Source organism: Pezoporus occidentalis, unplaced genomic scaffold, assembly GCF_034315485.1.
Source record: "Pezoporus occidentalis ecotype Australia unplaced genomic scaffold, CSIRO_AGI_Poc_V1 ctg88, whole genome shotgun sequence".
Lineage (NCBI taxonomy): Eukaryota > Metazoa > Chordata > Aves > Psittaciformes > Psittacidae > Pezoporus > Pezoporus occidentalis.
This window is the reverse complement of record NW_026916242.1, coordinates 801,305-825,899: the sequence shown is the minus strand read 5'-3', so window position 1 is coordinate 825,899 and position 24,595 is coordinate 801,305. Positions and strand designations below refer to the sequence as shown.

The 24,595-nt window shown below is 53.9% G+C and overlaps 3 protein-coding genes across 9 annotated transcripts in view; 2 read left to right on the top strand and 1 right to left on the bottom strand.

Moving 5' to 3' along the window:
- Positions 1-9,369, top strand: part of METAP1D (methionyl aminopeptidase type 1D, mitochondrial) — a 48,616-nt gene extending 39,247 nt beyond the window's left edge. For 3 of the 6 annotated variants that reach the window (XM_062604754.1, XM_062604749.1, XM_062604755.1), the window contains exons 7-10: positions 6,789-6,886; positions 7,517-7,564; positions 8,462-8,540; positions 8,683-9,369. In XM_062604754.1, coding sequence (XP_062460738.1) covers positions 6,789-6,886; positions 7,517-7,564; positions 8,462-8,540; positions 8,683-8,761 — 304 coding nt within the window. In that variant the 3' untranslated portion in view covers positions 8,762-9,369. The other 3 variants (XM_062604750.1, XM_062604751.1, XM_062604752.1) reach the window with 3 other exon arrangements.
- A 3,018-nt stretch (positions 9,370-12,387) lies between these two features.
- DLX1 (distal-less homeobox 1) lies at positions 12,388-15,876 on the top strand. The gene is made up of 3 exons (XM_062604664.1): positions 12,388-13,070; positions 13,611-13,810; positions 14,184-15,876. The coding sequence occupies exons 1-3, from the start codon at positions 12,758-12,760 to the stop codon at positions 14,436-14,438; spliced, it is 768 nt and encodes a 255-aa protein (XP_062460648.1). The 5' UTR covers positions 12,388-12,757; the 3' UTR covers positions 14,439-15,876.
- Positions 15,877-22,670: 6,794 nt separating this feature from the next.
- Positions 22,671-24,218, bottom strand: DLX2 (distal-less homeobox 2). Of its 2 annotated transcripts, none has more exons than XM_062604661.1 (3): positions 23,799-24,218; positions 23,384-23,571; positions 22,671-23,118 (listed from the first exon to the last, which is right to left on the bottom strand). In XM_062604661.1, exons 1-3 carry the CDS (start codon positions 24,118-24,120, stop codon positions 22,804-22,806), a joined length of 825 nt encoding a protein of 274 aa, XP_062460645.1. In that variant the 5' UTR covers positions 24,121-24,218; the 3' UTR covers positions 22,671-22,803. The 2 variants fall into 2 exon arrangements, with proteins under 2 accessions (XP_062460645.1, XP_062460646.1); XM_062604662.1 differs by having other exon boundaries at positions 23,384-23,568.
- Positions 24,219-24,595: the final 377 nt, after the last annotated feature.

The window sequence follows — 24,595 nt, the reverse complement described above, 5'->3', positions numbered from 1 at the left end:
TGCAGATGAGATGTACTAGGAACAGGGTAGATCAGTAAGGTCACAGTAGGAATAATTAGCTCTGCTATGGAAAGAGCATCTAGGCCTTTTACTGCTACATAAATGTACTGTCCGTGGCTTTTAGTCACAAAAAAACTTACTAACAAATGGAGCTCCCGCCTACTACTTTGAAAAAAAGATTTGTATCAACACTACAATTTTCCATCATTAAGACTAATAACACAGAGCCTAGTATACATCAAGGGGAATAAAAAGAAAAATCTCACATTCAAGTGGCGGCTGGGTGCTGACCTTTGTTCCCTTTTTTTGTGTTCAACTTAACTCTTTACAAAAAAGAGCCACACGCCACACCAACATGCAGGTGAACTCCAGCTAGTGCTAGCAAAGCATGGCATTCAATTGGAAAATCTGATAAATCTCCATGCAGGATAATGCATTTCATTACAGATTCACTACATTAATTCTAGCTGTATTAAACAAACAAAAAAAAAGGAGCAAGAAGAAAAAATAATAGAATTGAATGTGACATTGGATTTTTGCTGTGTTGGTACAGAGGTCAGTTTACTTGCAAAGTGTAAATATATATAGTCAGCACCCCCTTTGAAAAGCAGATTAATCAAAGCTAATAGCTGTTCAAAACTACATATGAAATAGCAGGTCATTAACTTTATTTCTCAGGAATTTATCATGTTGGCGATTTAAATGTGCTGATTTGTTTAAAACTACTTTAACACTGCCTCTGCTGAAAGATTGCCTTAGTTTGCTGAAGCTGTGTGTTTCCAGTTATTTGTGATTTGATATTTGCATGCAGACAGACATATATAATGCATACATACATACAAATCTGAAGCTTTGAAAGAGTTAGATACCATAAATACCCAAGAATAGGCACCTACCTACAAGCTGAAAACATTTAGGCCCATCAGAATGCAAATGTGTCTTGGTTTCTTTCATCAGTATTTCTGGATAGGTGCTCAAGTGATATGCAGAACATATCTTACACACAAATAATCAGAATATTTCCTTTCTACAATAGTTTTCCAAGTAATTATATTGCAGAGATGAGTTTGCATTCAGTATTGTAGCATAGTCTTTGTTATGGAAGCTCGATAGCTGACACTCCATGTTTCATGGATTCCTTCTCCCATCACCTACAAGTTGCAAATAAAAGATTGCATGGATTTGCGAGTTAGTTCGCTTAGAAAAATCTGACTCTTTGCTGACCTGTTCTTACTGAAGGTGGTGGCAAAACTATCAGTCAGCTCCACTGGAAACGGAACTGGGCCCTGCGTTCCATTTTCTTCTGCCATTTCTGACATTTCTCTTCCTGACAGAAACAAGTCTAGTTTGAAATCTACTTGTTAGACAGTGAGCTTAAGTACGTGGAAGTGTTGTGTGAGTGTAGAGAGCTAAAAATATAAATGTGAGATTATTAAAGAAACCAGTTTCCGACTCCTGGGAAAAAAAAAAAAGGGGAGTAATGAAAGTGTTAATAAATGGTTTAAAATGTTTAACTCATAAGTATATGTTTTGATATTAATTTAGAACAATATAAAGCGGATTTTTAAAAAAATCTGTTTCTATCAGATTATGCACATTTAAACAATAAGTGGCTCAGGCAAAATAAGTCATTTTAATGTCATCTGTGATAGATTTTCCTTGACAGCTACTGTAAATTACAATTACACTGCTTCTCTCTGCACTTGAAAGTAAGCATTGCAATAAATTATCTTTTATTTCAATCCATCATGTCTGCTTTCAGAAACAGAGAACCTCAAATAAAAGTTCAGTACTATTGTAAGAAAAATACAGTAATTTGTGTTCCAGTTTGAAACTAAAATGTACCTTTCTTTCAAAAATATTACTAATTATACCTCAACATTTATTGTCATTATAGGGAATCCCTGAACTTGTGCATTCCCTCAGTCTAATATTATTGTTTAAGAGAAAAATAATTTACTATTTTCCCCGTAGAATTTTATAGTTTCTTAAATTGGATAATATGGTACTATTCAAAATGGTTATAAAATTCAGGAGGAAATCTCATTTAGGCTGATTCTGTTTTCAAGAATTAAGAAATTAGAAGAAAAGGCAAATATGCCATTCAGTGGTCATTTTGCTAACAATATAGCTAAGAAAAACACAATTACTTCTAATAAAAAAAAAATACCTAGATAAGAAAACAATTGTCATAGGTCTCATCTCATTCAGTGTTTCCCAAGTGTGTTCCCAAGTGCCCAAAAGTGTAAGACAGGTTTAGCAACTTCAGCCATTCATGTCATGCTGTTCTCTCTGCAAGATTGTTTTATCCCTGGGGAAAGAAGCTGGCACTGTAGGGCAAGCATCCCTAGCTGGGAAGGAATCAATTCACCAGGATGTTCAGCCCAAGCAGCAAAGCTGTCTGTGCCATCTTTGGCAATCAGCAAAATTCTTCACTTATGCCATCAAAGAGCCCAAAGTGATTTGTGTCAATGATAAAAAGAGGATTTGTTTCACTTTGTTTCCTGTGAGGGCTTAGAATACTGTACCAGACTTGCCTTGAGGAAAATTACAATATTTGGTAAAAAGGAAAGAAAACGCAGGTTTGGGTTGGTTTTCTCCCCTCCCCAGAAAAAAATGGGGTTTCAGTCCTAAGACTGAATGTATGTTTTTTTCCTCTGGAGCTGGGTTGCCCGTTATCCTGTAGATGCTCCTAGAGGCTATCTGTACAGGGCCAGCCCCCTAAGGAAATTCTTTCAACCTGCTTTTCAGCTTCATAGCAGGAGGGATTTATAACCCAAGAGCTCCTTTCAGAGGAGGCTGCAGAGTATCAAGGAGAGCTTTGTAAGAGTCAGTCCTGCCTGTTGTGGCTTTGTGGCAATTTCCCTGTTGGACTGCTGGCAGGACAGCAATGCACGTCTCCAGACTCATCCCTCCTTTTGGAGAATTAACTGTTGTCTGGCAACATGGGAAGAGGGTACTCGGGGGAACTGGCACCCAGCTCTCTTGTCTCTGTCCATTCTCAGAAGCATGATACCACCACACAAAAGCTCTGCCTATGTGTTTAGGTGGACAGCCTGGCCCTCAGTGATGTTCCTTTACCAGCTTGACTGCTTCCAGTTCATCCCAATGCCAGATACTTTGCCTGGCTTTGCCATCAGAAGAGAAGCAGCACTGCAGGTACTCTTGACTTTGCAGCCACTGGGCTGGAACACATGGCAGCAAAACGTAAAATCAAATACTGGGCTCATTAAATGATTATGCTTTTAATCCTGCCCAATTCACCTCTGCCCAGGTGTGCAACATGGCTCAAAGAATAAGCTGTGTGATGGTAAATGTGTCAATGGATATTTTTGACAATGGTTATTTTGAAGAATCTTTTTTTCCCCCTTGATGCTGTCAGTGTGGCATGGCTTTACTGCCCAGCCTTTGCTCTGGAAGTGATTCGGCAGCCAAAGGGAACTGGCAGACTGGCGCATCCACCCAGTGGTGCAGCTCTCCTTTCCCACGGCAGATGCCAGGTAGCCCAGCTCAGCCATGCCAACTCCTGCCTCCACCTTCACTGCTTTCCCACTTGCAGTCAGGACTCCTCTGGATGCCTGATCTTATGTTGCCTGTCTGCTAGGTGCAGCACATGGAGCTGGGGCTGCAATCTTGTAAAGCTGCCTTCCAGGAAGAGCTGGAAAGAAAGGCCAACACTGACAGGTCCTGAGCTGGGCAGTGAAACAGTGAAACTGAAATGTTGAGCTGTTGTCAGCAGCAAATGGCAGAACTTGTGCAAAAATTATCCACTCCATGGCATCTTGATTTTTAATCAGATTCCACAGCCTGGGAATCCTGGAGGCTGGAGGGGCTGACCAAGATTAACAGTTCAATTCACTCTTCTCAGAGCTGTTTCACAGTCCTCCTGACAGCACTTAGGGCCAACGTGTACATTTGCAGGATTGCTTTTGCAAGTTATAGCTGGGGTTAGTAGCTTTGGGTTTTTAGGAAAGCTGCGTGTTTTACTGTAACTCCATAAGGACGAATGAGCTCACTAGGATTTTTAAATACTCCAAAGTAAAGCTAGTAGTTGTGGAGTGAGATTCCCTATGAGGTGTTTCTGAAGCGCATGCAGATGCTAAAGCCAGATTGAACGTGCCTGAGTTTCATACCTGCAGCTTATTTTCTCCACAGGTTTTCTGTGTGTCACTTCAGGTTCATTGACCACATTGCATTTTATGTAAAGAATACCCAAGCTCTCTATGTAGACGTTATTAAGTGGGAAGGAGGAGGGGCACGGACGTCTGTCAGCACCGATGTCAAAGCCCTGTGAGCTCCAAGATCCCTTATTTTGATCACAGACAGCAACCACTGAAGTATTGGTGCCAACAGAGTTGTTTTCAAGCTGTTTGGCAAGAAAGTGGCAGAATTTGCTGTTGAAATGCACAAGAACCACTTCTCTCACCATCTGAGGACAGGATGCTGTCTTAACACTGCCTTCTGTGTACCTCAGTGCTCTTGCACCCGATGCTCAGCACGCAGCTGCTGCTGCCACTGCCACCCTCCTCAGCAGCAGCTGAGTGCTGAGATGAGAGCTTCCCTTGCCCACAGAGAGTGTGTAGCCATGGTGCCTGGAAGAATAGCTGCACAGAAAAGAGCTTTCTGTCTTGCTACAGAAGATGGGTATTTCTTGGGGGGGGGGGGGGGGGGGAAATCCTGTAATAATACAAAACAACTCATAAACCAACCGTGCTTTTTCAGTGGTCAGGAGTGCCATGTAAGGACATTGGCAAAGCTGAGTAGTCAGTGGGATTGTTTGTCCTCTTGCAAAAAGGCTTGCAGAAGAAGGTGAAAGAAAAGCTTATCACATGTTGCATGGATGGCTTCTCCCATCTCTCTTCAGAGAATTGCTTCACCCAGATGGGACTCATTATCTGCATTGCTCTGGGCTTGGTCACTGGAGACCATCAGTTTCATTTTGCGTATGTTTCTGAGTAATCTGGCTTTCGGACTCCATTCCCCGTGCTTCTTCCTTGGCCTTCAGTATTGTCATAGCCAGCAGGCCAAGTCTCTGACCCAGATGTGGGCAATGTGTTAGGCAGGGGAGAAAGTTTTCCATCTCTAAGTAGGACTTTTTGCTGCATAAACCTTCATTACTTTTTTTCCATATAGATGGTTTTGTGTGCAACCAAACGAAGCCAAACTTCTAGCCTTATTGGTAAGTGTCTTTGCCAATACTTAGGAGTTTGGAGGCAGCTAAAATTGACATTCCATTTTCTCTAGAGTTAATGAATGAAATGTGATGGGTCTTTGTATCAGGGCAATGGGTGGGTAAAAGCTAATATACAAATCCTGTTAGAATGTGCTCTTAAGGTCTGAACACTGCAGCATTATTAACCATTGACCCGACTCCTCTCTCATTGTCATTTTGCTGTGGTGGAGCACCATGTCCCTCAATTGCAGTGGCATTAAATTCTAGGATGGTGACCCACAGGCACTGGAGCCAGCACTGCAGGGTCTGTGAAGCCTGGTGTGCAAAGGGATTACTGCATACAGCAGGTTGAGGCCACTTTGCACCTGAGTGAGAGTCTCCCTGTAGGGTTTAACATGCTTTAATTTCTGTGAGAGCTTACAATTTTGTTTGAGTTTCTTAACTTTTCTGCTTTTCCACCTGTAGTCAAACTCTGAGAAAACATGTTATGGTTAAATATAGGCAATCCTGACGTTTTTAAAACTTCAAGTTTGATTCAAAACAAGTTTGATTTTAATGTTGTAGGTGAAATCTTTCAGGCTTAGTGCCTTCCTGCTTGATTTTAGAAATAGTATGAAGATCATACGCAGGGACAGGGATAACCTCCTTGTCACTTCTAATCCCCCTCCAGGTCCCCCCAAACCTCTGCACATTTCTGTTTCGGATGTGACAGCCTTCCTGGCTGAGCCCTTAAGTCACCCCATGCACTGCTGGCTGAGTAAGGGCAGAATCCGAGAGTGAAGCCTGCAGACATGGGGTAGCCCAGCAGCCAGAGGACACCCCACATGCGTTTTTTAGGAATCAGAATAGGAATTTGCTTTCCTGACATGGGCAGGGATCAGTGCCTGACCATGTTCCTGCAGGCAGCTCTCAGAGATGTTCCTCCCTGAGGCAGGCCCTGGAGAACAGGACAGATCTCCCAGGCAGAACTGATGAACTATGACTCTTCCATTTTGTTACTGAAGGGTTTGGTGATGGGTTCATTATCAGGAATAGATTTGCTGGAGTTTCAATACATTTTGGTACAGAATATTTGCAGTATTCCAAAAAGGAAGCAGTAGGGCTCTTAACTCTCCCTGTTGGCAGCAAGAACCTCTGTTCCTGCAGAAAACCCAGTGCAGACAGTGCATACACAACCCAGCATGGACTGTGCACAGAGGGAGGGCTTGGCAGACGCAGAGGCTGCAGTTTGGTGGTGTGCTGGAGTCTCAGCTGCGTGACTTGGCTGCCATTTAGCTGTCCCAGGTTAAAATGAGTTCCCAGTGTGCTTGTGGAAAAGGTTACCCAGCATTAGATAGGGACATGATATGCTGCCGCCTTGCATAGACAGAGCAGGGCTGACACAGAAGCTACCAGCCTCTGCTGGCAGGCATGTTCACTCTGAAACCTAACAATGGCTCACCAGTGCTAGTTCCGACGGCTGCTGTCTTTTGGAGCAGGCACAAAGTGGTGACCCAGTGTTGGGGATGGGAGCTGGGTGATGCTGCTGCTGATACCAGTGTGGTGGCAAGACCCGGGGCTGACAGAGGTGGTGGTCGGGCCACACTCCCTCACGGTGTCCTCTTTGCCCTCGCAGCTCCGTGGCGCTGCAGGGCGGCTTCCAGGTCTGCCCGTTCTTCGTCGGCCACGGCATCGGGTCGTACTTCCACGGGCACCCCGAAGTGTGGCACCACGGTAAGCGGCCCCACTGCCCCCCGCGCTCTCTCTGCCGCCGGCAATGGAACGGCTCCAGGAAGGGGGGTAAAACGAACAGAACCCCCCTCCTCACCCAGGCACGCTGCCGGTCCCGGCGGGGATCCCCGGAGAGGGGGGCGTTCCACGCTGGGTGCTGGCGGGCAGACCCGGCCTCCTTTTCTGAGAGTCGCGCGGGTATTTTTGAGGACAGATCGCTCGTTTAACCAAGTCGTTGGGGCAGCAGTGTCCCGCGGACCGCCTCTCACCCCCGCTCCGGGTGGCATCCGCCGTGTCCCGTGGCCCCACACCCCCATAACCTTGCATTCCCCCCCCTCCCCGCTCCTGAGCCATGCCGGCAAAGTTTGTTACAGGGCAAAGAAAAATCTCGGCCGAAAAGTTAATGTCCTCGCACCCGGCCTGGACGGAGCCGCCTTCGGGCGGTCCGACTGCTGCCGAGGTGGGATCACTTTCGGCGGATGCTGCGGTTCGTAGCGGGGACCGGCGTGCGCGGTACCTGCGAGCCAAAAAAGGGGGTTAAACCAAGTGCTGTTTGTGTTTATTAAAAAGGGAAGAAAAAAACAACAACCAAAAACCCAACAGTCATAACCGCGTTTTTATTTTGTTTTGTAGCCAATGACAGCGATTTGCTAATGGAAGAGGGAATGGCGTTCACTATAGGTTAGTAACTCTCTGCTACGGGTTTCTTTATAAAAGTACACACAGAGCAGCCCAGATTCGGACCGTTTCTTTATTGGGATATCGAAATACCCGTGCAGATAGGGGAATGTCGGCGACGCTGACCCCTTAGGAAGCAGAAGATTAAAATATCATTTTTTTAAATGCATTGAGGAAACGATTGAGTGAAATACCTTCCAAATGACAAGATTCAGAAAATTAAATGGTTATTATAGATCCTCCTAAATGAGATTTTGGAAGAGTATTTTTGGCAAGGCGGAGGCTCTGCCGCCCCCCTTGGGCTGTGGGGGATGGGAAGGGTGGGAAGGATGGGTAGGATGGGTCCGTGTCCCCGCAGCTGCGGTGTACCGGGGAGCATCAGCCCAGAGTGGCTCGTACTCGCCAGCTGCCCGGCGGGGCTGCGGCTGGGCTCTGGGGCCGCGGGCTGAGCCAGCAAGGTACCAATCACGGAGAGCCGCCGGGGAAAAGCCCTCTCTCGCACCGTGTGGCTAAATGGCAATTAGAGGGAAATAAGAAAATTGTTGTTTTGCTGATTTAATGAACATTTTAAGCCTGTTTAAAAAATTCACATATTTAAAACTATCTGCTGTTTATAAGTGTGGTTGGTGCGTTGGTTATTATCCACGGGGTCTTAATTAAAGCTTGATTAAAATTCCCTGCTTTTACAAAAGAGGAATGGGCAACTTCCTACCTTGATGTCTTCCTCTTTAGTTCCCATTTGAGTGTTGCAAGGGAGTGCCAGCCCAGGGGAGCAGGACCTGTGCAGAAGGGGAGCTACCTGCTGGGACACCACCCCACATACCCCCCACACACACTTTCTTTCTTGCTTCACACTCCACACAACTAACTTTAGAATGCATCTTGTTTTTCTTGCTGCAGAGCCGATAATAATGGAAGGATCCCCCGAATTTAAGATTCTGAAAGATAAATGGACTGCAATTTCTGTAGACAATAAAAGGTGCCTGATTTAATTTTTTTGATCTTTCCTAAAGCTGTAGAACTGATCACTGACAGCCAAAAAAAAACCACCCAAACCGGGTGAGTGTTACAGGCATGGTGGATGCATTTGTCCCCTAATAACTGCTAAATGTGCATTTCAGATCAGCACAGTTTGAACATACCATTGTGATTACCTCAGAGGGAGCAGAAATACTATCTAAACTGGTGGAAGAAGCCTAAAGATGGAGCAAGAAGCGGAGGGACTCACTGTGCTTCTGGGATTTCCAGTTTCACTCGGAAGAGAGGAGGATTTCTGTAGTTTCTGTGGAGAATGGGTGCTGCAGAACTCACAGCAGAGGACAGAAAAAGCAGCTGGAGAGGTTGGCTCTGGACATAGACCTGTCCGTGTGTTAGCTGGTGAGGATTTAATAAAGTCCTTTGGCTTGTTTGTGACCCTGGAAGCAGCCATGCACAGCCTGCGAGTGCGAAGGGTTTGGGTTATTTGGGGTGAGGGGCAGAGAGCGGGTCCCCTCTCTTCCAAATCCTGTGTGGGACAAACACGTATCAGATGACATGGTCTCTGTGCAGCTGAGAGGACAGGGGAACATAGAATTTTCCCTTTATAGCTAAGATACGGGGTCAGTTTGTCTACACAGCGATTGGCACACTGCTGTTTCCCAGGCTGTAACTTCTACTAGGGTGCAAAAAAGTTTCCCAAGGGTGGTAGGAGCGGCAGCCACCTCTTCTCCCACAGCCTTCCCAACAGCAGCCCCCTCCCCTCCTTCCTGCCTCGGCTAATTTCTCTTTGCACAGCACAAAGAAAAAAGTGATTAAAAATGAGATGCGAAGCTTGCTTCTCTGGAGATCAATAATTGCCCTCCTTGAAGAATTAGCCGGTTTGGGGTAATCACTGCTCTGCGGTGCCCATGTTAGTTAAGGGAGAGGCACTCCGCAGTGAAAGCGTTTAACAGAAACAGAAGAGTTTGCGGTCTGAAGGGTGCCCCGGCTCCTGGACGGAGTTTGGAGCTGATGCTTCTCATGAGCTGTGGGTCCCACTCGGCACCGCGCTCCCTGCGGTGCTGTCCGGGGCTTGCGGGCACTGGAAGGGGGGGGTGGGGGGGTGGTGTCGTTTGCAATTAGCCGGTTACTGACTGCCCCACCGGGCCGGACGGCTCTGGCTTTGGTATTGAGAGGCTACTGGAACAGGACCTGGTCCTTTGAAATGCGGGGTAGCTTTGGAGATCAGTAAGGGACATCGAGAAATGCCCCAGATCCGCGGCAACAAAGGTGCGGTTTTGGCACAAATAATTTGCCCTTAATTGTAAGCAGATGCTGTCCTGTGCCGAGATTGCCACATGCAGGCGACCGGGGCTGCTCTGCACCGAGTCCCTCGGTGGTTCAGGGCAGAAGTAAGCCCCTTTCTTACAGCATTACGCTGCTGTTTGTTTTCACTCGAGTACAGCGAGCTGTCAGCTCTAATAGTTCCTAACAGCATCTTTTCAAAAAGCAGGACCCCACCAGAGCACGGCTAACACCGCGGGGCAGCCGCTTAGCTCCGTCCTCCCCGAGAGGAGCTTGGAAAGCCTTAAAACCTGTAAAAACAAACGATGCAGCCAACAAGTTTACAAATACACAGAGGTTAAACAGCGCGCTGAGCCGCGGGAGGCGAGGGACCCCCAGCACTGCCCGACGGACTGGGAAGGGGGTATTTTACTTTCGGAGACCCCGGGGCGCTGGGAGCAGCTGGGGGTCCCGCGCGTCCTGGCAACACACCAGGGGCACCTCCCGGCGGGTGGCCGCTCCGAGAGCCCCTGGATGGCACCGCAGATGTTGAGCTTCCCCCGTCCCCTGCCGCGGCTTGGGGTGAGGCGGGAAAGGGGCAGCTGGGGGCAAGGACACCCCCCCCCCCCTCCCCCGCTGCCCGGTGTTAAGGAGGCTGCTGGCAGCCCCTGGAAGTCCTTGTTTGCTCTGAATCCCTCCGTAACTGACGGGATTACTTCTTTTACCGGCCGCGGTGGAGCGGTGGCAGCCGGGCGCTGGCATTGATGGCGCACGTTTGTAATCCTAATTATGAATGAGACTGAAGGGATGCCTCAGCTACGCGGGGACAGCCGGCGCCTCGCACAAGCCTTTCACACAGGAACCCCTGCGGGCAAGCACGGCAGGAACCCCGACGGGGCGGTCGCCCCCGAGGGGTCGGGGCATCCAGCGGCCCCTCCGTGCCCGCCTAAGCCGTGCTGCCCAGGGCCGCTGTTGCACGGAGAACGAGCACAACCGCGCCGTCCGGTCCGCGGGGTTTTGGTGGGGCCGGCAGGATTATGGTTCGCCCCGAGACCTGCCAGCGCCCGGACAACCGGAGGAGGTGGCGGCAGAACCGGTGCGCACGGAGCAGCTTCCTCTCTCCGCAGCCGCCGGACTCGAGGCCGGTGGAGGCGCCGGAGCTGCCGGGGTGCCCCGTCCCACCTCGGAGAACGCGCAGACACGCCGCGGGTGGTCACTTACATGGCCGGGGGCCATAGTCGGCTGCCGGAGGGGTCCGTGTGGGGACACACCGCTGCCGCCCCTTCCCGCTCCGAGCCGCGGCAGCTCCGTGAGAATGAACTTTGCATCGCGAGCAAAAAAAAAAAAAAAAAAGGGAAACAAAAGGAGGGGGAGGAAGTAAAAGAGGCGTTAGGAAATGGGCAATTAAACCGACAGAGCTCTAATGAAGGAGGGGGGCGGGGGGGGGGGGGGGGGGGAGAAAAGGAGCGGTGGGGCTCTCTCTTGTCAGGTTTTGCGCAACCCTGAGAAGGTTGCTTCAAAGACCGGCTCTGCCCGGTGGAGCCCGAGCCCGGTATGAGGGCGCTGCTGGGGTGCCCCAGCCCCGGTGGCGGTGGAAGGCTGTCCGGGACTGCCACTTCCAGTGGCATCAGCCCAGTGATTTGTTTTGAATGTTCCCTTTTATTGGTGTTCCCCCTTCGCCAAAACGCGCTTGATTACATAGATGCGGTGCCGTGATAACTGCGCACCCTAGACAACCTAGGTGTAACCGGGAAAGTTCAGCCCAGGCCAGATCAAATCCCAGGCTGTTTAATGCTGGAAGGCTGCATGTTGCTATTAGTGTTAAATATATGGCTAATTATGCGTATGAAAATTAAACATCAGTGTTATGCTAATGGGGCCGCCTTCAGCTGTGGATCAGAGCACTTGAGACTAGCATTTAATCAAATGAATCAGTAACTAATACATCTGCACGTGTGAACTTTCACAAGATCATTTTCCTGTTACAGTCACACCGCTGAATTATGAAAGAAATAATTATCAACACTTTCTAATTATCTAACAAAGTGATTTGGGATTCATCGTCGGCTTTCTGGGGAGGATCTCCTAAGTCCCACCTCATTTACTGCTAACGCACGCGGAAGTTTTCATTTTAAGCTCAAATGCGCCGTTTAGCCAGACAGGGCGAGCCTTGTTTCCTTGGAATTTTTCCCTTTTTTTCTCTTTAAGGACAATAACAGCAACAGCCGGGCGGCCCTGAGCAGGGGCGGACAGTCCCCGCGTGCCCGCGGAGCCTGCGCGGCCGGGCAGGCAAGGAGACGGCCGCTTTGTCTGCGGGTCTCGCAAGGTGGGCCCTCACCCAGCCGGGGCTGGTGAAGCGCGGCTGCCGTCCTCTCCGCGCCTCCTGCGCGGCGAGGGGCGGAGGAGAAGGGCGGAGAGCGGCGCGCTGCCTCCTGCCGAGCTCCGGCTGGGCGCCGTCATCAGCCTCCGAGAGCGAGCGGCCCGCGATGGGAGCAGGGAGCCCAGGCGGCTTCGGTCCCTGCTCCGGGCGCGGAGCGGTGCCGGGGAGCAGCGTAGCGGAGGCCGCCGAGCCGAGCCGGCGCTGCCGTCGGGGCGTGCGGCCGGCGAGCGGGGACGCGCGGCGCTGGCAGCCCGGCTCTCCGCGCTCACCGGGGTCCGGGCGAGCCCCGAGCGCCTTGGACCAATCCAAAGCGATTATGCAAGACGGCGGACCAATCAGCTCCGCCAGCTCATGAATATTCATAGGCTTGGCTGAGTCAAAGCTTTTAGGCGAGTTTGTGTAGATCTACAGCATCATGCTTAGACTTTTCAAAGAGACAAACTCCATTTTCTTATGAATGGAAAGTGAAAAACCCTGTTCCGCTTAAATTGGGTTCTTTCCTGTCCTGAGAAACACAACAGACCCCAAAAAGGCAAGCTGAAGAGAGAACACACACACAGACCAAGCGACAAGAAATGACCATGACTACCATGCCAGAGAGTCTAAATAGCCCCGTCTCAGGGAAGGCTGTCTTTATGGAGTTTGGGCCGCCCAGCCAGCAAATGTCTCCTTCTCCCATGTCCCACGGACACTATTCCATGCACTGTTTACACTCCGCGGGCCACTCTCAGCCTGACAGCTCGTACAGCACAGCTTCGTCCTTCTCCCGACCGCTGGGCTACCCCTATGTGAACTCGGTCAGCAGCCACTCCAGCAACCCCTACATCAGTTCAGTGCAGTCCTACCCCAACAGCTCCAGCCTGACTCAGACCCGGTTAGAGGAGACAGGTAGGTGCACTCGGCTTTGGGGAGGGGGGGAAAGGGGAGGGAAGGCAAAGAGGGAGGGAGGGAGGGTGCTCGTATATTAAAAAAAAAACCCACAACAGAATCTATCGGGGGGGGGGGGGGAAATGAAATTAAATTACAAAATATGAGTGAGGAGAGGCTGAGGATCACAGGGGAGCAGTACACAGAGCACACAATGCCTGGCTGGAAAAGAAATCAACCCAGATGTGCACGTATTAGTCTTCGTAATTATTTATTGCGTAGCGCAATAAACAATGTATGCAATTAAGGGTAATTAAACCTAAACTGCAGCCTGTAAAAATAGCAAACTTTCTCTGGGAAGAAGCCTGGGCTGCCATAATAGCCCGGAGCCTTTGTTAGCGTTAGTCGAGCTTCACTTTTCTTCCTTCTCATTATTGTTATTGTTGATGTTGCTGCTGTTATTGTTACTATTGCTGCTGCTGCTACTGCTGTTATTACTATTGCTGCCATCATTATTATTATTATTATTATTATTTATTCTGCATCGCTTGTTGTTTGTAGGGGCCGAATCCGAGAAAAGCACTGTGGTGGAAGGAGGGGAAGTTCGCTTTAATGGGAAAGGGAAAAAAATACGCAAACCCAGGACTATTTATTCCAGTTTGCAGCTACAGGCTTTGAACAGGAGGTTCCAGCAAACTCAGTACCTGGCTCTCCCCGAAAGAGCCGAGCTCGCAGCATCTCTGGGACTCACCCAGACACAGGTATAGCTCCGATAGTGACGGCCCCTCTCTCTTGTCCTCTCCCTGTCCCCACGCGTTATGCAGACGGGTCACAACAGGGCCCAACGCGACGCCCGCCCCGACGCGGAGGAACAGCCGGTGCCGCAAAGGCCCCAGAGGGGCCTCCCCGGCGCCGGCTGCTCCTCAGCGACGGGGCGGGCGGGAGGGTCTTACCGGGTGGTTTAGCATCACGAAATGGCAACGGGCACAGCAACCACGGGGAGATAAGGGGGAGAATCCGGGGGCCAGCCTGCTGTTGGGTCCATTGGACCCTGGCGGGGACGGGGGGGGGACGGGGGGACGGATGCTGGACCGTACTGAGGGATGCTGAGCCCTGGCCCGTTCCCGTTCGCAGGTGAAGATTTGGTTTCAGAACAAGCGCTCCAAATTCAAGAAGCTGATGAAGCAAGGAGGGGCCGCCCTGGAGAGCAGCGCCTTGACCAACGGCAGGGCTCTCTCCGGCAGCTCGCCACCGGTGCCCCCGGTGTGGAATACCACCTCCGCCTCCGGTAAGGCCTCGTCGGGCACCCCGGGCACCTACATCCCCAGCTACACGTCGTGGTATCCTTCGGCCCACCAAGAAGCTATGCAGCAGCCGCAGCTGATGTGATTATAAACGCGTTTTCCCCTACTGCAAGCACCATCGATCCCGAAAAGATTCGCAATCATTATGGAAAAAAATAATTAAAAAAATAAAAAAGAGAGAAATTAAGAAAAAAAAATAAAAGGGGAAAATGAGGAAAAAAATAATAACAGGGGAAAGAGAGAGAGGACAAAAACACAAAGGAAACCCAAGCGAACAACCAAGCAGGAGGTCTCTTGCCCGTCCAGCCGCCGGGATGCTGCCCCGCAGCCCGGTGCGGGAGCGCACAGCTGCGATGCGGCCGGTTCCCAGCGCTGACAGCTGCCGGGCGGCCCCGGGCACCGACCGCGCACCAGCCCGAGAGCACCGCGAGCGGCGGCCGCGGCTTTGTGGGACAATCGGAAAAAGATGTTTGAGAGGGGGGAAGCCCTCTCCTCTGTCCTGTCTGTCTGTCTGTGTCTGTTGAAATGTAGGTCATTTATTTGCTACTCCGCTCTGACGGTCTCTTCAATTGCAAGGGGGAAAGAAGCTGTACAATGTCCAGAGCTTCTTTCCCTCGACGTTTTCTGTACCTTTCACTCTCCATCTGTATATTTTTTGTTGTTGTTAAAAGGGGAAGACAGGGGTTTTATTTATTGATTTAAATTACCACTATGAGAGCGCCAGAAACAAACTCAGCTCGCTGAGTGCACTGCTCGGACGGACGCACCATTTACCACACTCGGCCCCCGATTCCCCCTCCCCCCAATAAACCACCTCGAAAGAAGGCGCGATTTTTAACTTTTACAAGAACTTTTCTACTTCGCTGCTGTGGAGGGGCTGGCGCCCAACGGTTTGCATCTCTCGCGTATTCAACAAAGGGAATACATGCGCGTTGTTTGCTGCTCGGGAGTGGAGCCGCAGCAGCTGCCGAGCGCGGTGCCGAGGTGAAGCAAGGCGCGGAGAACGGAACGAGAGCCCCGAGAGCGGCGACGGCGGGTGGAGGTGTCCCGCCAGGCGGGCGGGAGCACCCGCGCAGCTCCGCGCAACCCCGGCCAGGCTTCTCCGCGCAAAGATGGCCCGAAGTCTAAATGCACAAACCGACGTGCAGGAGCTACTCGCTGTACATATTTTATTCATTGTTATTATTATTATTATTAATATTATTATTATGTAAACATGTTGCACAAATTTAGCCTTTTTTAATTATTATTATAATTTCCGTTTCGTGTGGCTGTAAAACATGATGCTTTGTGTACTGAGATCTTGACATTTTACTTGTGAAACTCGGAAGATGTGATAAACTGAGCTCGGCTGTGTTTAGTGTTCTATATGTCAAAGTTTAGTTTTATATTGAGAATGTTAACTTATTGCTTTGTATCTGGGGAAAGAAAGAAAAACAAAAACAAAACCGAAAAACACACAAATCTTTGTACATAAGTTATAAAGTTTCTCTGAGACAGTAAAATTATGGTTTGGCAAAAGAGACACGCGTGCTCCCTGTCTTGTGGCCTGGGCCAGCCTCCGCCCTACACGGCGGGACGGCGGTGGCCATAACCGAGAGACGAGGAGGGGGAAGGGGACAGCCTCCCCTGGCCTAGCAGCCGGTCCCCGGTATCTCCGGCCGGACCCAGCCAGCCGGCGGCGGACGTAGCGATGGGCCACGGGACCCTCCGCGGAGAGGCCGGGAATAACTCCTTGGCCGGGCAGGACGGGACCGCCACGGCGCCGGCCACGGCAGCCAGGCCGTGCATCCACTCGACGGCGGAGCCGTCCAGGGGCCGCAGCGGGTACCCCAGCGCCGGGCTCGGCCGTTCCCGCTCCCCGCGCTACTCGGAGTGAAGAGCTGCGGAGCGGAGGGGAAGCGGTCGCTGTCCGGAGCGGAGGTTCCGCGGAGAGTGCAAACCGGAGGGCAACCCGCACCCTCCCCGAATCCCGCGCCCACTGCCCAGAGCGCGGAGTCTGCGCACGGCTGATGCGCTGCAGCGCAGCATCCCCCCGGCGCGCAAATGCGGCGCGGCGGCCCACGGCGGTTCGGTCCCGAAAACACTTCCCGGAGCTGCATTTCCCGCTGCCTCACGGCTCCAGCCCCTGTCCCGAGCACCCCGCAGCCCCGAGCGGAGCTGGAGCGGCTCTGCAGCCCCGCCGCGCACCGGGACCCGCAGCTTCTGAGGCGCTTGCAGCCAGAGACCAAACTTCTTTTGACCGGAGAGAAATGGGGTGGTCAAGCAGCTCGGAGCGCTTTAAAGATATATTGGCTTCCCCTAATTCAATAACGTCTTGCTAACAGTTCAAATAGAGAAATTATTAGTTTTCTCTCAGCGAGGCGGTCTTGAGTTAGAGGCTATTATAATTGTACATTTGAAAATGTTAATCTCAATACAGGCCTAATTAATTCTGCCTTGTTGCTGACAAGTAGTTCATCAAATACCTGATTCGAAGATTTTCATAATGAGAATATTAATTAAACTATGAATAATCCAAAGGTGCTTATATTGAAACAATACCTCATTACAATGTTTAAATCCTGATTTCTAATATTATACCTTTAACAATTGTCACCCCGCAAACAAAACTCAATGGATGAGCCTGTAAATGGCAAAATGTAATTTTGGGATATATTTTTTCCTTGTTGGGGAGAAAAAAAATAAAAAAGTGCCCCTCATTTTCAAACACTTCTGAAATAGGTTACACACAGCTTAATGATGATCAAAATGACTCTTTTTTTTTGCAAAAAAAGACCCCGAAGTGCGCGTACAGCTGCAAACCCAAGAGGGTCAGCATCATTTCACTGTATTCTCTTCTTGATTACAAGCCGAGCCCATCAAACACAACATAATTACAGTAATTTCAGGTTTATTTATTCTAATGCAGTTTCCCCATCTCTCTGGTAATTATGAGCAATTTTTTCGCCCAGGGAATCTTTTTGCATTAACAAAAGAGATAACGCACTGAAAGCCAAATTTGCTGTGCATTGAGAAAAGCGAAGGGAAAAAAACCCACCATAAAATAGGTGCGAGCTGCCATCTCTGCAATTCTCCTATATTGGAGCTCTGCAAATTGCTTGCAGGTGTATGGAGCAGAGCTGTCAATAGGAAGGGGCTTCCAAATTAGCAAATGCACAATGTTGAAGTAATGAAGACAGACTTAGCAAAATTGCCAAACAACAGATACCTCTTTAATATCTTCCACCCAAAAAGAAAAAGGAAAAAGAAAAAAAATCCCCTTGGAGTGTCCCTGCAAAGCCCCTTGAATGGCTGGGGATGTTGTACATGTGTCAATCTAATTGCAGAGCACAGAGCGGCCCCTGAAACTGGGGGGGGGGGGGAAATCAAGTATCGGAGCCCGAGCCCGCCTGCGTTCGGAATATGCTCCCTTCGTTTGACAGAGAGGGACAAGAAATTCCCGCTCCTCTCCCCCTCCGCCGCCCGCCTGCCCCGTTCCCGCCGGTGAAAAAGTGCCATGTGTCCCCCCCCCAGAGCCGGTGCCCCCCCCCCCCCCCCCCGCCCACCGCCCGGCTCCTGCCTCGGAACCGGGCAGTAACGCTCCCCTTCGCGAGGAACGGCCGAACGCACACCGCGGAATCACCACCGAGAACGACCGCGCCGGGGCGGCGGCAGAGCGCGGCCCCTCGGAAGCGCCGGGTGGCGAGTGCCCCCGCTCCGCCCCGGCGCCGCTCTGCCCGCGCACCGCTCCGCGGCTCGGTTCGGCTCCCGGCGCGGCATCCCCCCTGCCCTGCCCGGCGCCCGGCTCCCGCCCCTCGCCCCGGCGCCGCCGGCGGGAAGTTTTGCAGGAGCCGGGGCCGGAGGAGCCGGGGCCAGTTGCTTTCCCCCCCCTTCCGCGGCCCGCGCAGGGCACCCATCCACGTCGCGCCCCGTGTGCTACCTCTCGTAGCCCCTGTGTCGCCCCCCTTACCTGCCGCCTCAGTCCCTGAGGCTCTGGGCACAAGTCTTTGCTTTACAACACACCAAAGGACCGGACGCGGCTTTTCGCTAAGAAAGTTACAGGAGCGAAAGTGTGCGAGCAAGACAGGGGGAGAGGATCGGGGAGGGAGAAAGAAAGCGGAGAGAAAAGAAAAGAGAGGGAAAAAAAAAAAAAAAAAAAAAAGAAAGGAAGAAGAAGCCGATCGCAATAATAATATCCTGAGAGTGCAAATGTGGATCGAGATCCCCCAGAGATGCACATGCCTCTGAGCGAGAGCAGCAGCCTTTTTGCAGCTCTGCTCTTGCAGAATATGACTGAAATTTTCTGCTATATAGCCTCTGTCTTTATAGCTGATGAAAAAAATTGCAGATTATTAGCATAAATGTTTACTCTTCATTACGCTGATGACATTGTGCACTCGAGATCTTGGTAATCTTTGGGAAAATTATGAGTAATTTTTAAAAATTTTAAAGCAGCAGCAGTTACCATGCAATTCAGGCTAATTCTGCGTAGGCTCCGAACGGATATAATTATCGAGGAGTCAAGATGTTATGCTAAAAACTATGCATTGATATTCCCATTTATTATGTACATACAACTTTGACAATGTTGATGCTTGAAATAGCAGGAAATTGTCTTGCGCAAAAATTACAGTCCATATTAGGACATGTGAAATTGCGAAGAATTATATAGTAATTGCAGGCTTTCAGATGGGAGAGCCAGAATGCTCAAACTAGTGCAAATGTGGATAAAATTACAGATCAGAGCAAAAATTAGGGAAAAAAGGGGTCTGGGATTTTTCAAGTTGGCTATAGGATTCCGGAAGTGTCTAATGCCACATGATTGCTGCAGCTTTAGGGGAGACATTCATGCCTCAAATAACTCCTTTTGCCAGAGCCGCTTTAATTTAATTTCTCGTGCTTTTTCTTTTCACCGGGCAAATGAGTAAATTGCCTACCCACGGCACAAGCCCGGCCGGCCCCGCCCGTGAGACGGAAGGCACAGGGTGCCCCTCGCCCGGTGGCTGCCTGCTCGGCCCCCCCTGCCCACGCTGCCCGCGGAGCCCCACGATTACCCCGGTCGCCCCCCGGGACCGGCCCCCTCAGCCGCCCGTCTCTGGGGCCGGGCCCGCCGCAGAGGGAGAAGAAGGCGGTGGCGCTGGGACGTGGAGAGGAATCGACCCAGTCCCACCCGCCCCCAACCCATCGTGGAGTGCTGGGGATGCGCTGGGAGAGCCCTTCGGCTGCTCGTCCCGGCCCCGGGCAGCCGAGCCCCGCGTAGCTGCCGCCTTGAGCAGGGGCACTTGGTTCAAGAGCGGTGCCCGCCCCGTCCTATCGGACAGGAAAAGAGAGCATGGGAAAGCAGACTGCAAACACGCACAGATCTATGCGTGTGCACCTGGAGGTGCGGCGCGCTGGTGTGCATCCCATCCGCATGCTGTGACCAGCATCCCGAGACGCTGCGAGCGGCGGGAGAAATGAGGAGCCTGGAAGGGCTGCGGAAGCTGCGAGGATGCTGCGGGGTGAAGCTCAAAAAGCCTCACTCACATAAACACCAGGTGCGAGCAGCCCAGGGAGAGCCGCTGATAGCGGGCAAAGAATAAATGCGAATAAATAAGTAATAAAGTAATAACCAAACAGGAGAAGGAAGGCGCGGGGGGCAACAGGGGCGGGCCGCCGTCTTCCCAGTCCCGGGGCGGGGTGCTCCGCTCCCGGACCGCTGATATACGTCCTCCTCCCCGGGAACCCCCGCCGCTGTCGGCATGCTGCCCGACCCCATGGGGCTGCGCCACGCTCCGCAGCGCACCGCTGAACCGGGACGGAGTCCATGGGCGAGGAGGGACGGCGGGGAGGTGACTGGGGGACGAGGGGCAGGTGTTTGGTGTGTGTGTTTATTTAGCAGCGAGAAGCGCCTGTAGAAACGATGGGGCGGGGTGGCGGGGAGGTTTGGCTGTCCCCGTCCGGGCCGTGCCCCGGGCCCACGGTTTTCTCCTGCATCCCGGACGAGCGGTTTAGTAAAACTTGTCATTTGGCAGAGGGGGGTCCCAGACACCCTACACACACACACATCCCTCCCGGGGCCGCGACGCGCTGCTGCGACCACAGCCCCTGCCAGTTCGCGGGGCTGTGGGCTCCTCGCCACGCGTGCCCCTCTCTCTGGAGGCGGTCCCGATTCCTTTCCCCACCCAGCCCACTCCGTGCCCACCGCCCCAGCCGTGCCCGCGGCTTCCCCCGCTTCGCCGCCCGCCGCTCCTTCCCCCCGGTCGGACCGAGCGGCCGAGGCCGCTGCCGCGGTGTGTCTCCGCGGTCGCCGGGGCGGGAGTGGCGGAGGGAAGAGGTGAGGGACGGGCCGGCGCCGCTGTTTGCCCGGGCGCCTCTGGGGTGTTTTCCCCGTCCGCGCCGCCGGGGCAGTGCCGGAGCTGGCGGGCAGCTGTCTCTTCCCCCTTTGTCTCTCCCGCTCCCTCCTCTCGCCTCATTTGCGGCCGCCTCTTTCGTCCTCCACCCCCCTCTTCCTCTCTTTCCCTCACTCCTCCTTCGCTCCTCTGCTCCCCCCTCCCCTCGCCCCCCAGCTTTTCGCAAGCCGTCAGGAGCAACCCATCCTCCCGGACCCCAGCTCCAGCGTATCCCCTGTGCCCTCCCCGCACTTTCCCCTGCCCTGCCCGGGCTCCTCATGCCGAAGCCTGGCGGCAGAATCCTGGTCGGGCTGCACCTTCCCTGCCCCGGGCGAGCTGGCCTGGGCCACTTCCTCATCTTGTCTGCAGCGCGATCCTCCTCAGCGGTCCCTCTCCCCCCACACCCTCCCAGGCTGGCGGGACCCTCGGTGCGACAAGGGGCAGAGATTCCCCTCCCAGCTCTCTTCTTTCAGACACCGGGACCTCTAGGGGTGCAGACCAGAGGTTTACACCCGTCAGGGTTACAGGTTGGGGATGGGGGGGCATTTCCTGAGGAAAGCAGTCTAGAAAGGGGCTCAGCCTGGAGGGGTGCAGGGAGGGGCATGGGGTCCCCCAGAGGGCTACGTTCCGGGGAGGTCAGCCCTCTCCATCCCGGAGAGCTGCAACTTGGAGGGGGTGCAGCCTGGAGGGATCCAGCCCTCTGGGGTTACATCCAGAGGGGTTCAGCTATGAAGGGTGAAGCCTGGAGGGCTACATCCCAGAGGAGTACGTACTGGAGGGTCCAGCTCTTCAGGAGCACATCCAGAAGAGGCCCAACCGGTGCCTCCAGCACTCGAAGGGCCGCAAGAGGGGCTCGGCGGCACCCACCAGCTCCGGCCCAACCAAAGCTCCCACGTGGGCTCCCGGCCTGGGTGCTACCGACGGCGAGGGGGAGGCTAAATTTCCCCGGGGCAGGGCTGCGGCAGGGAACCGACTGCAGGAGAACTCCGGTCCCCGGACACGACCCTGCCCCAAAGCCCTCCGGCCCGGCTGTGATGAGGCAGGAGTCAGTCCTGGGCGAAATGTGGCTGGCGCCAGCAGGCGGGGGGGCGGCTCTGGGCTGCTGCCGGGAGCGCTGAGTGATTCATGGCCTCGCCGAGAAGACTGTCAGGGGCGAGATTTTACTGTAGACGGGAAAAAGAGGGAAGAAGGGGGGAGGAAGCCGGCTTGCGGCAACAGTTGCGTTGGGGAGGGGGTAGAGGGTTCGTAGCTTTTCACACCCCCCGTGAGCCCCGGGGTACAGATCGACACCCCAATCAATCTCTCCCATTCCCAAAGAAACTCAGCGCGGGCACCATGGAAACAATAATTTATTTAAATAATCTCTTCTTATTGTAAAAGAAACATAAAAGAGTGTTTAAGTTCTCCATAATAAATAACAAAAAATACCCCCCCTTATTTTTTTTTCCTTTTTCCCTTTTTTTTTCCACGACTCTATACATCAAACGGCGCAGGGGCAGGACCAGTGACTGGGTTGCCGGTGATGGGGGGCTGAGCCAGAGGGGTGGGCTCGGAGCCCTCCCCGGGGAGGCCCCATCGAGTCACGAAACCCGCCCGGAGGCACCGCGCGGGCGGAAATCCCCCCTCAACAGCCGCCTGCGACCGGGCCCCCTCACCGGACTGTTTCGATCACGGCTAAAAAGGTTAACTTATCCACGGGAGGCTCTTGTCTTAAATCTACATATAAAATTATTTTTTTTTTAACATTTTATTCTTTAATCCCCAGCATTAACGTGAGGTTTTCCGCAAAGGCACCTAGCGACTTTAAAAAAATAAAAAAGTTAACCAAAGTTCTGCACCAGTGGGGTGGATGGAGAAGCCGGGGAGGAGGAAGGAGGACGGCAGGAGGGGAGCTGGGTACTTGTTCCGCAGCATGGTTACTTTGGCGGCGGGAGGGCTGACCCCGCGGGGCCGAGCGCACACGGGGTCCGCCGCCGGCGGCGCAACGGATGGGGCGCGGACACCCGGTTCCTCTCCTCCTGGACGGCCGGAGCCAGGCTTCACCAAAACACCAGTGCTGCGCCTCAGTAGCCCCTCGGGCTAAAGTCTCTGCGGCGCCTAGAAAATGCCGCTGCCGCCGTGGTGGTGCGGAGGCTGCGTCGGCTGCGGGAGGGGGGCGGCTGCCGGCAGGTGCCCGGGGCCGCCGGGCGCCGGGGGGTACCAAGAGTAGCTCCCGAGGAAAGCTGCGGCGGGGCTGGGGCTGGCGGAGCCGGTGCCGCCCGCCGTGCGCGGGTGCGGAGAGAAGTCCCAGGTGGGAGGCGAGGTGGGGGGTGGCGGCGAGGAGCTGCGGCGGGGGGGAGGCTCCGCCGGGATCTCGCCGCTCTTCCACATCTTCTTGAACTTGGAGCGGCGGTTCTGAAACCAGATCTTCACCTGCAGGAAAGAGGGGAGTCAGGCGGCCGCAGCCTTGCCAGGGCGCCCCGGCACAGGGGCCGCCCGCGGCGGGGCAGGGAGGAGCAGCTTTGGCAGCCCCGGGCAGTCCCGGCGCTGCCTCGTCGGCGCAGACTCTTCCCCCGCACTGGCATCCCGGGCCTGTCGAGGCGCCGCGGGTCGCATCCACACCTCCCCCCCCCCAACCGTCCCCATCCGATCCCGCGGAGGACGAGTGGCGGGGCACCCCGCGGCGGGAGAGCACTACCTGGGTCTGGGTGAGGCCGAGGGAGGCCGCCAGCTCCGCTCTCTCGGGCAGGGCGAGGTACTGGGTTTTCTGGAAACGCCGCTGCAGAGCCGCCAGCTGGAAGCTGGAGTAGATGGTTCGGGGCTTCCTCACTTTCTTCGGCTTCCCGTTCACGATCCTGATTTCTGGCTCGCAGTCTTCCTTCTCTGCTACGGCAGAAACGTCGGCCCCGATAAGGAGAGGCGCTCTCCCGCCACCCCGAGCCCTGCTCGCAACGCGGCATCACCGCCCCCCCCCCGTCGAGGCGGCCCGACGGGGACCAGCGCCCTCCCGGTCCACCCAGTGTCCCGAGCCCCGACAGCCTCATCGCCGGGCCTAGAGTGGCCGCCCGGCTCCCGCCAGCTCCCCAGAGCTGCACCCCGGGTCTTGGACGTACCGGAGTCGTTGTTGGCCGGAGAAGTCCTGGTGCCGTAGGGCCCGTAAGAGGCGTAGGCACCCGCGTAGCCCAGGTCGTAGCCGGCCTTGGTGGAGTAAGGGGCGGTGCCGCCGCCCGCGTAGGGGTAGGGGCCCACCGGGCCGTAGGGCGGCCCGCCCGCAGCCCCGTGCTGCTGGTTGTTGTAGTAGCTGCTGTCGGTGGCCGTGGAGACGGGCAGCGTTGGGGACTCCTGCGGCTTGTGCAAGCCACCGTGCTGGTAGCTGCTGGCGGAGATCTGGCTGGCGTGCATGTCCGGCACCAGGCTCTCCAGCACCCCGGTCATCCCTCTCCTCCTCTCGCCGGGGCACGGGCCGCCGCCGTCCCGCGGCCGTCCCCACCGGGGAGAGGCGGTCAGGGCCGCGCCACCATGCTCTCCGCGTTGCGTTGCGTGTTGTGTTGTGCTGTGCTGTGCTGCGTTTCGCACCCGCGGGGCCAGGCCGGGGCGGGCAGCCGCGCTCCCGCCGCCGCCAGCGGGACGGGATCTGCGGCGCCGCGCGTCGCCGGGACGGCATTTAACACCGGTCACGTGGCGCGGCGCACGTCACCTAGCAACAGCCAATGAGGTACCCGGCCGCGCCGTATCCCCGCGGGTTCGCAGGGCGCGGGATGGGAGCGGCGCCGGGCGCATGAACAGCAGCGGAGTCGCTCCCTGAGCAGGGCAGGTCGGTGCCACGGACCGGCTCAAGCCTTGGCCCTGTCTTACGGCTCATACCACCTTCCGTCGCCACCGCTGGCCGCATCGTGGTCCGATGGGGCGG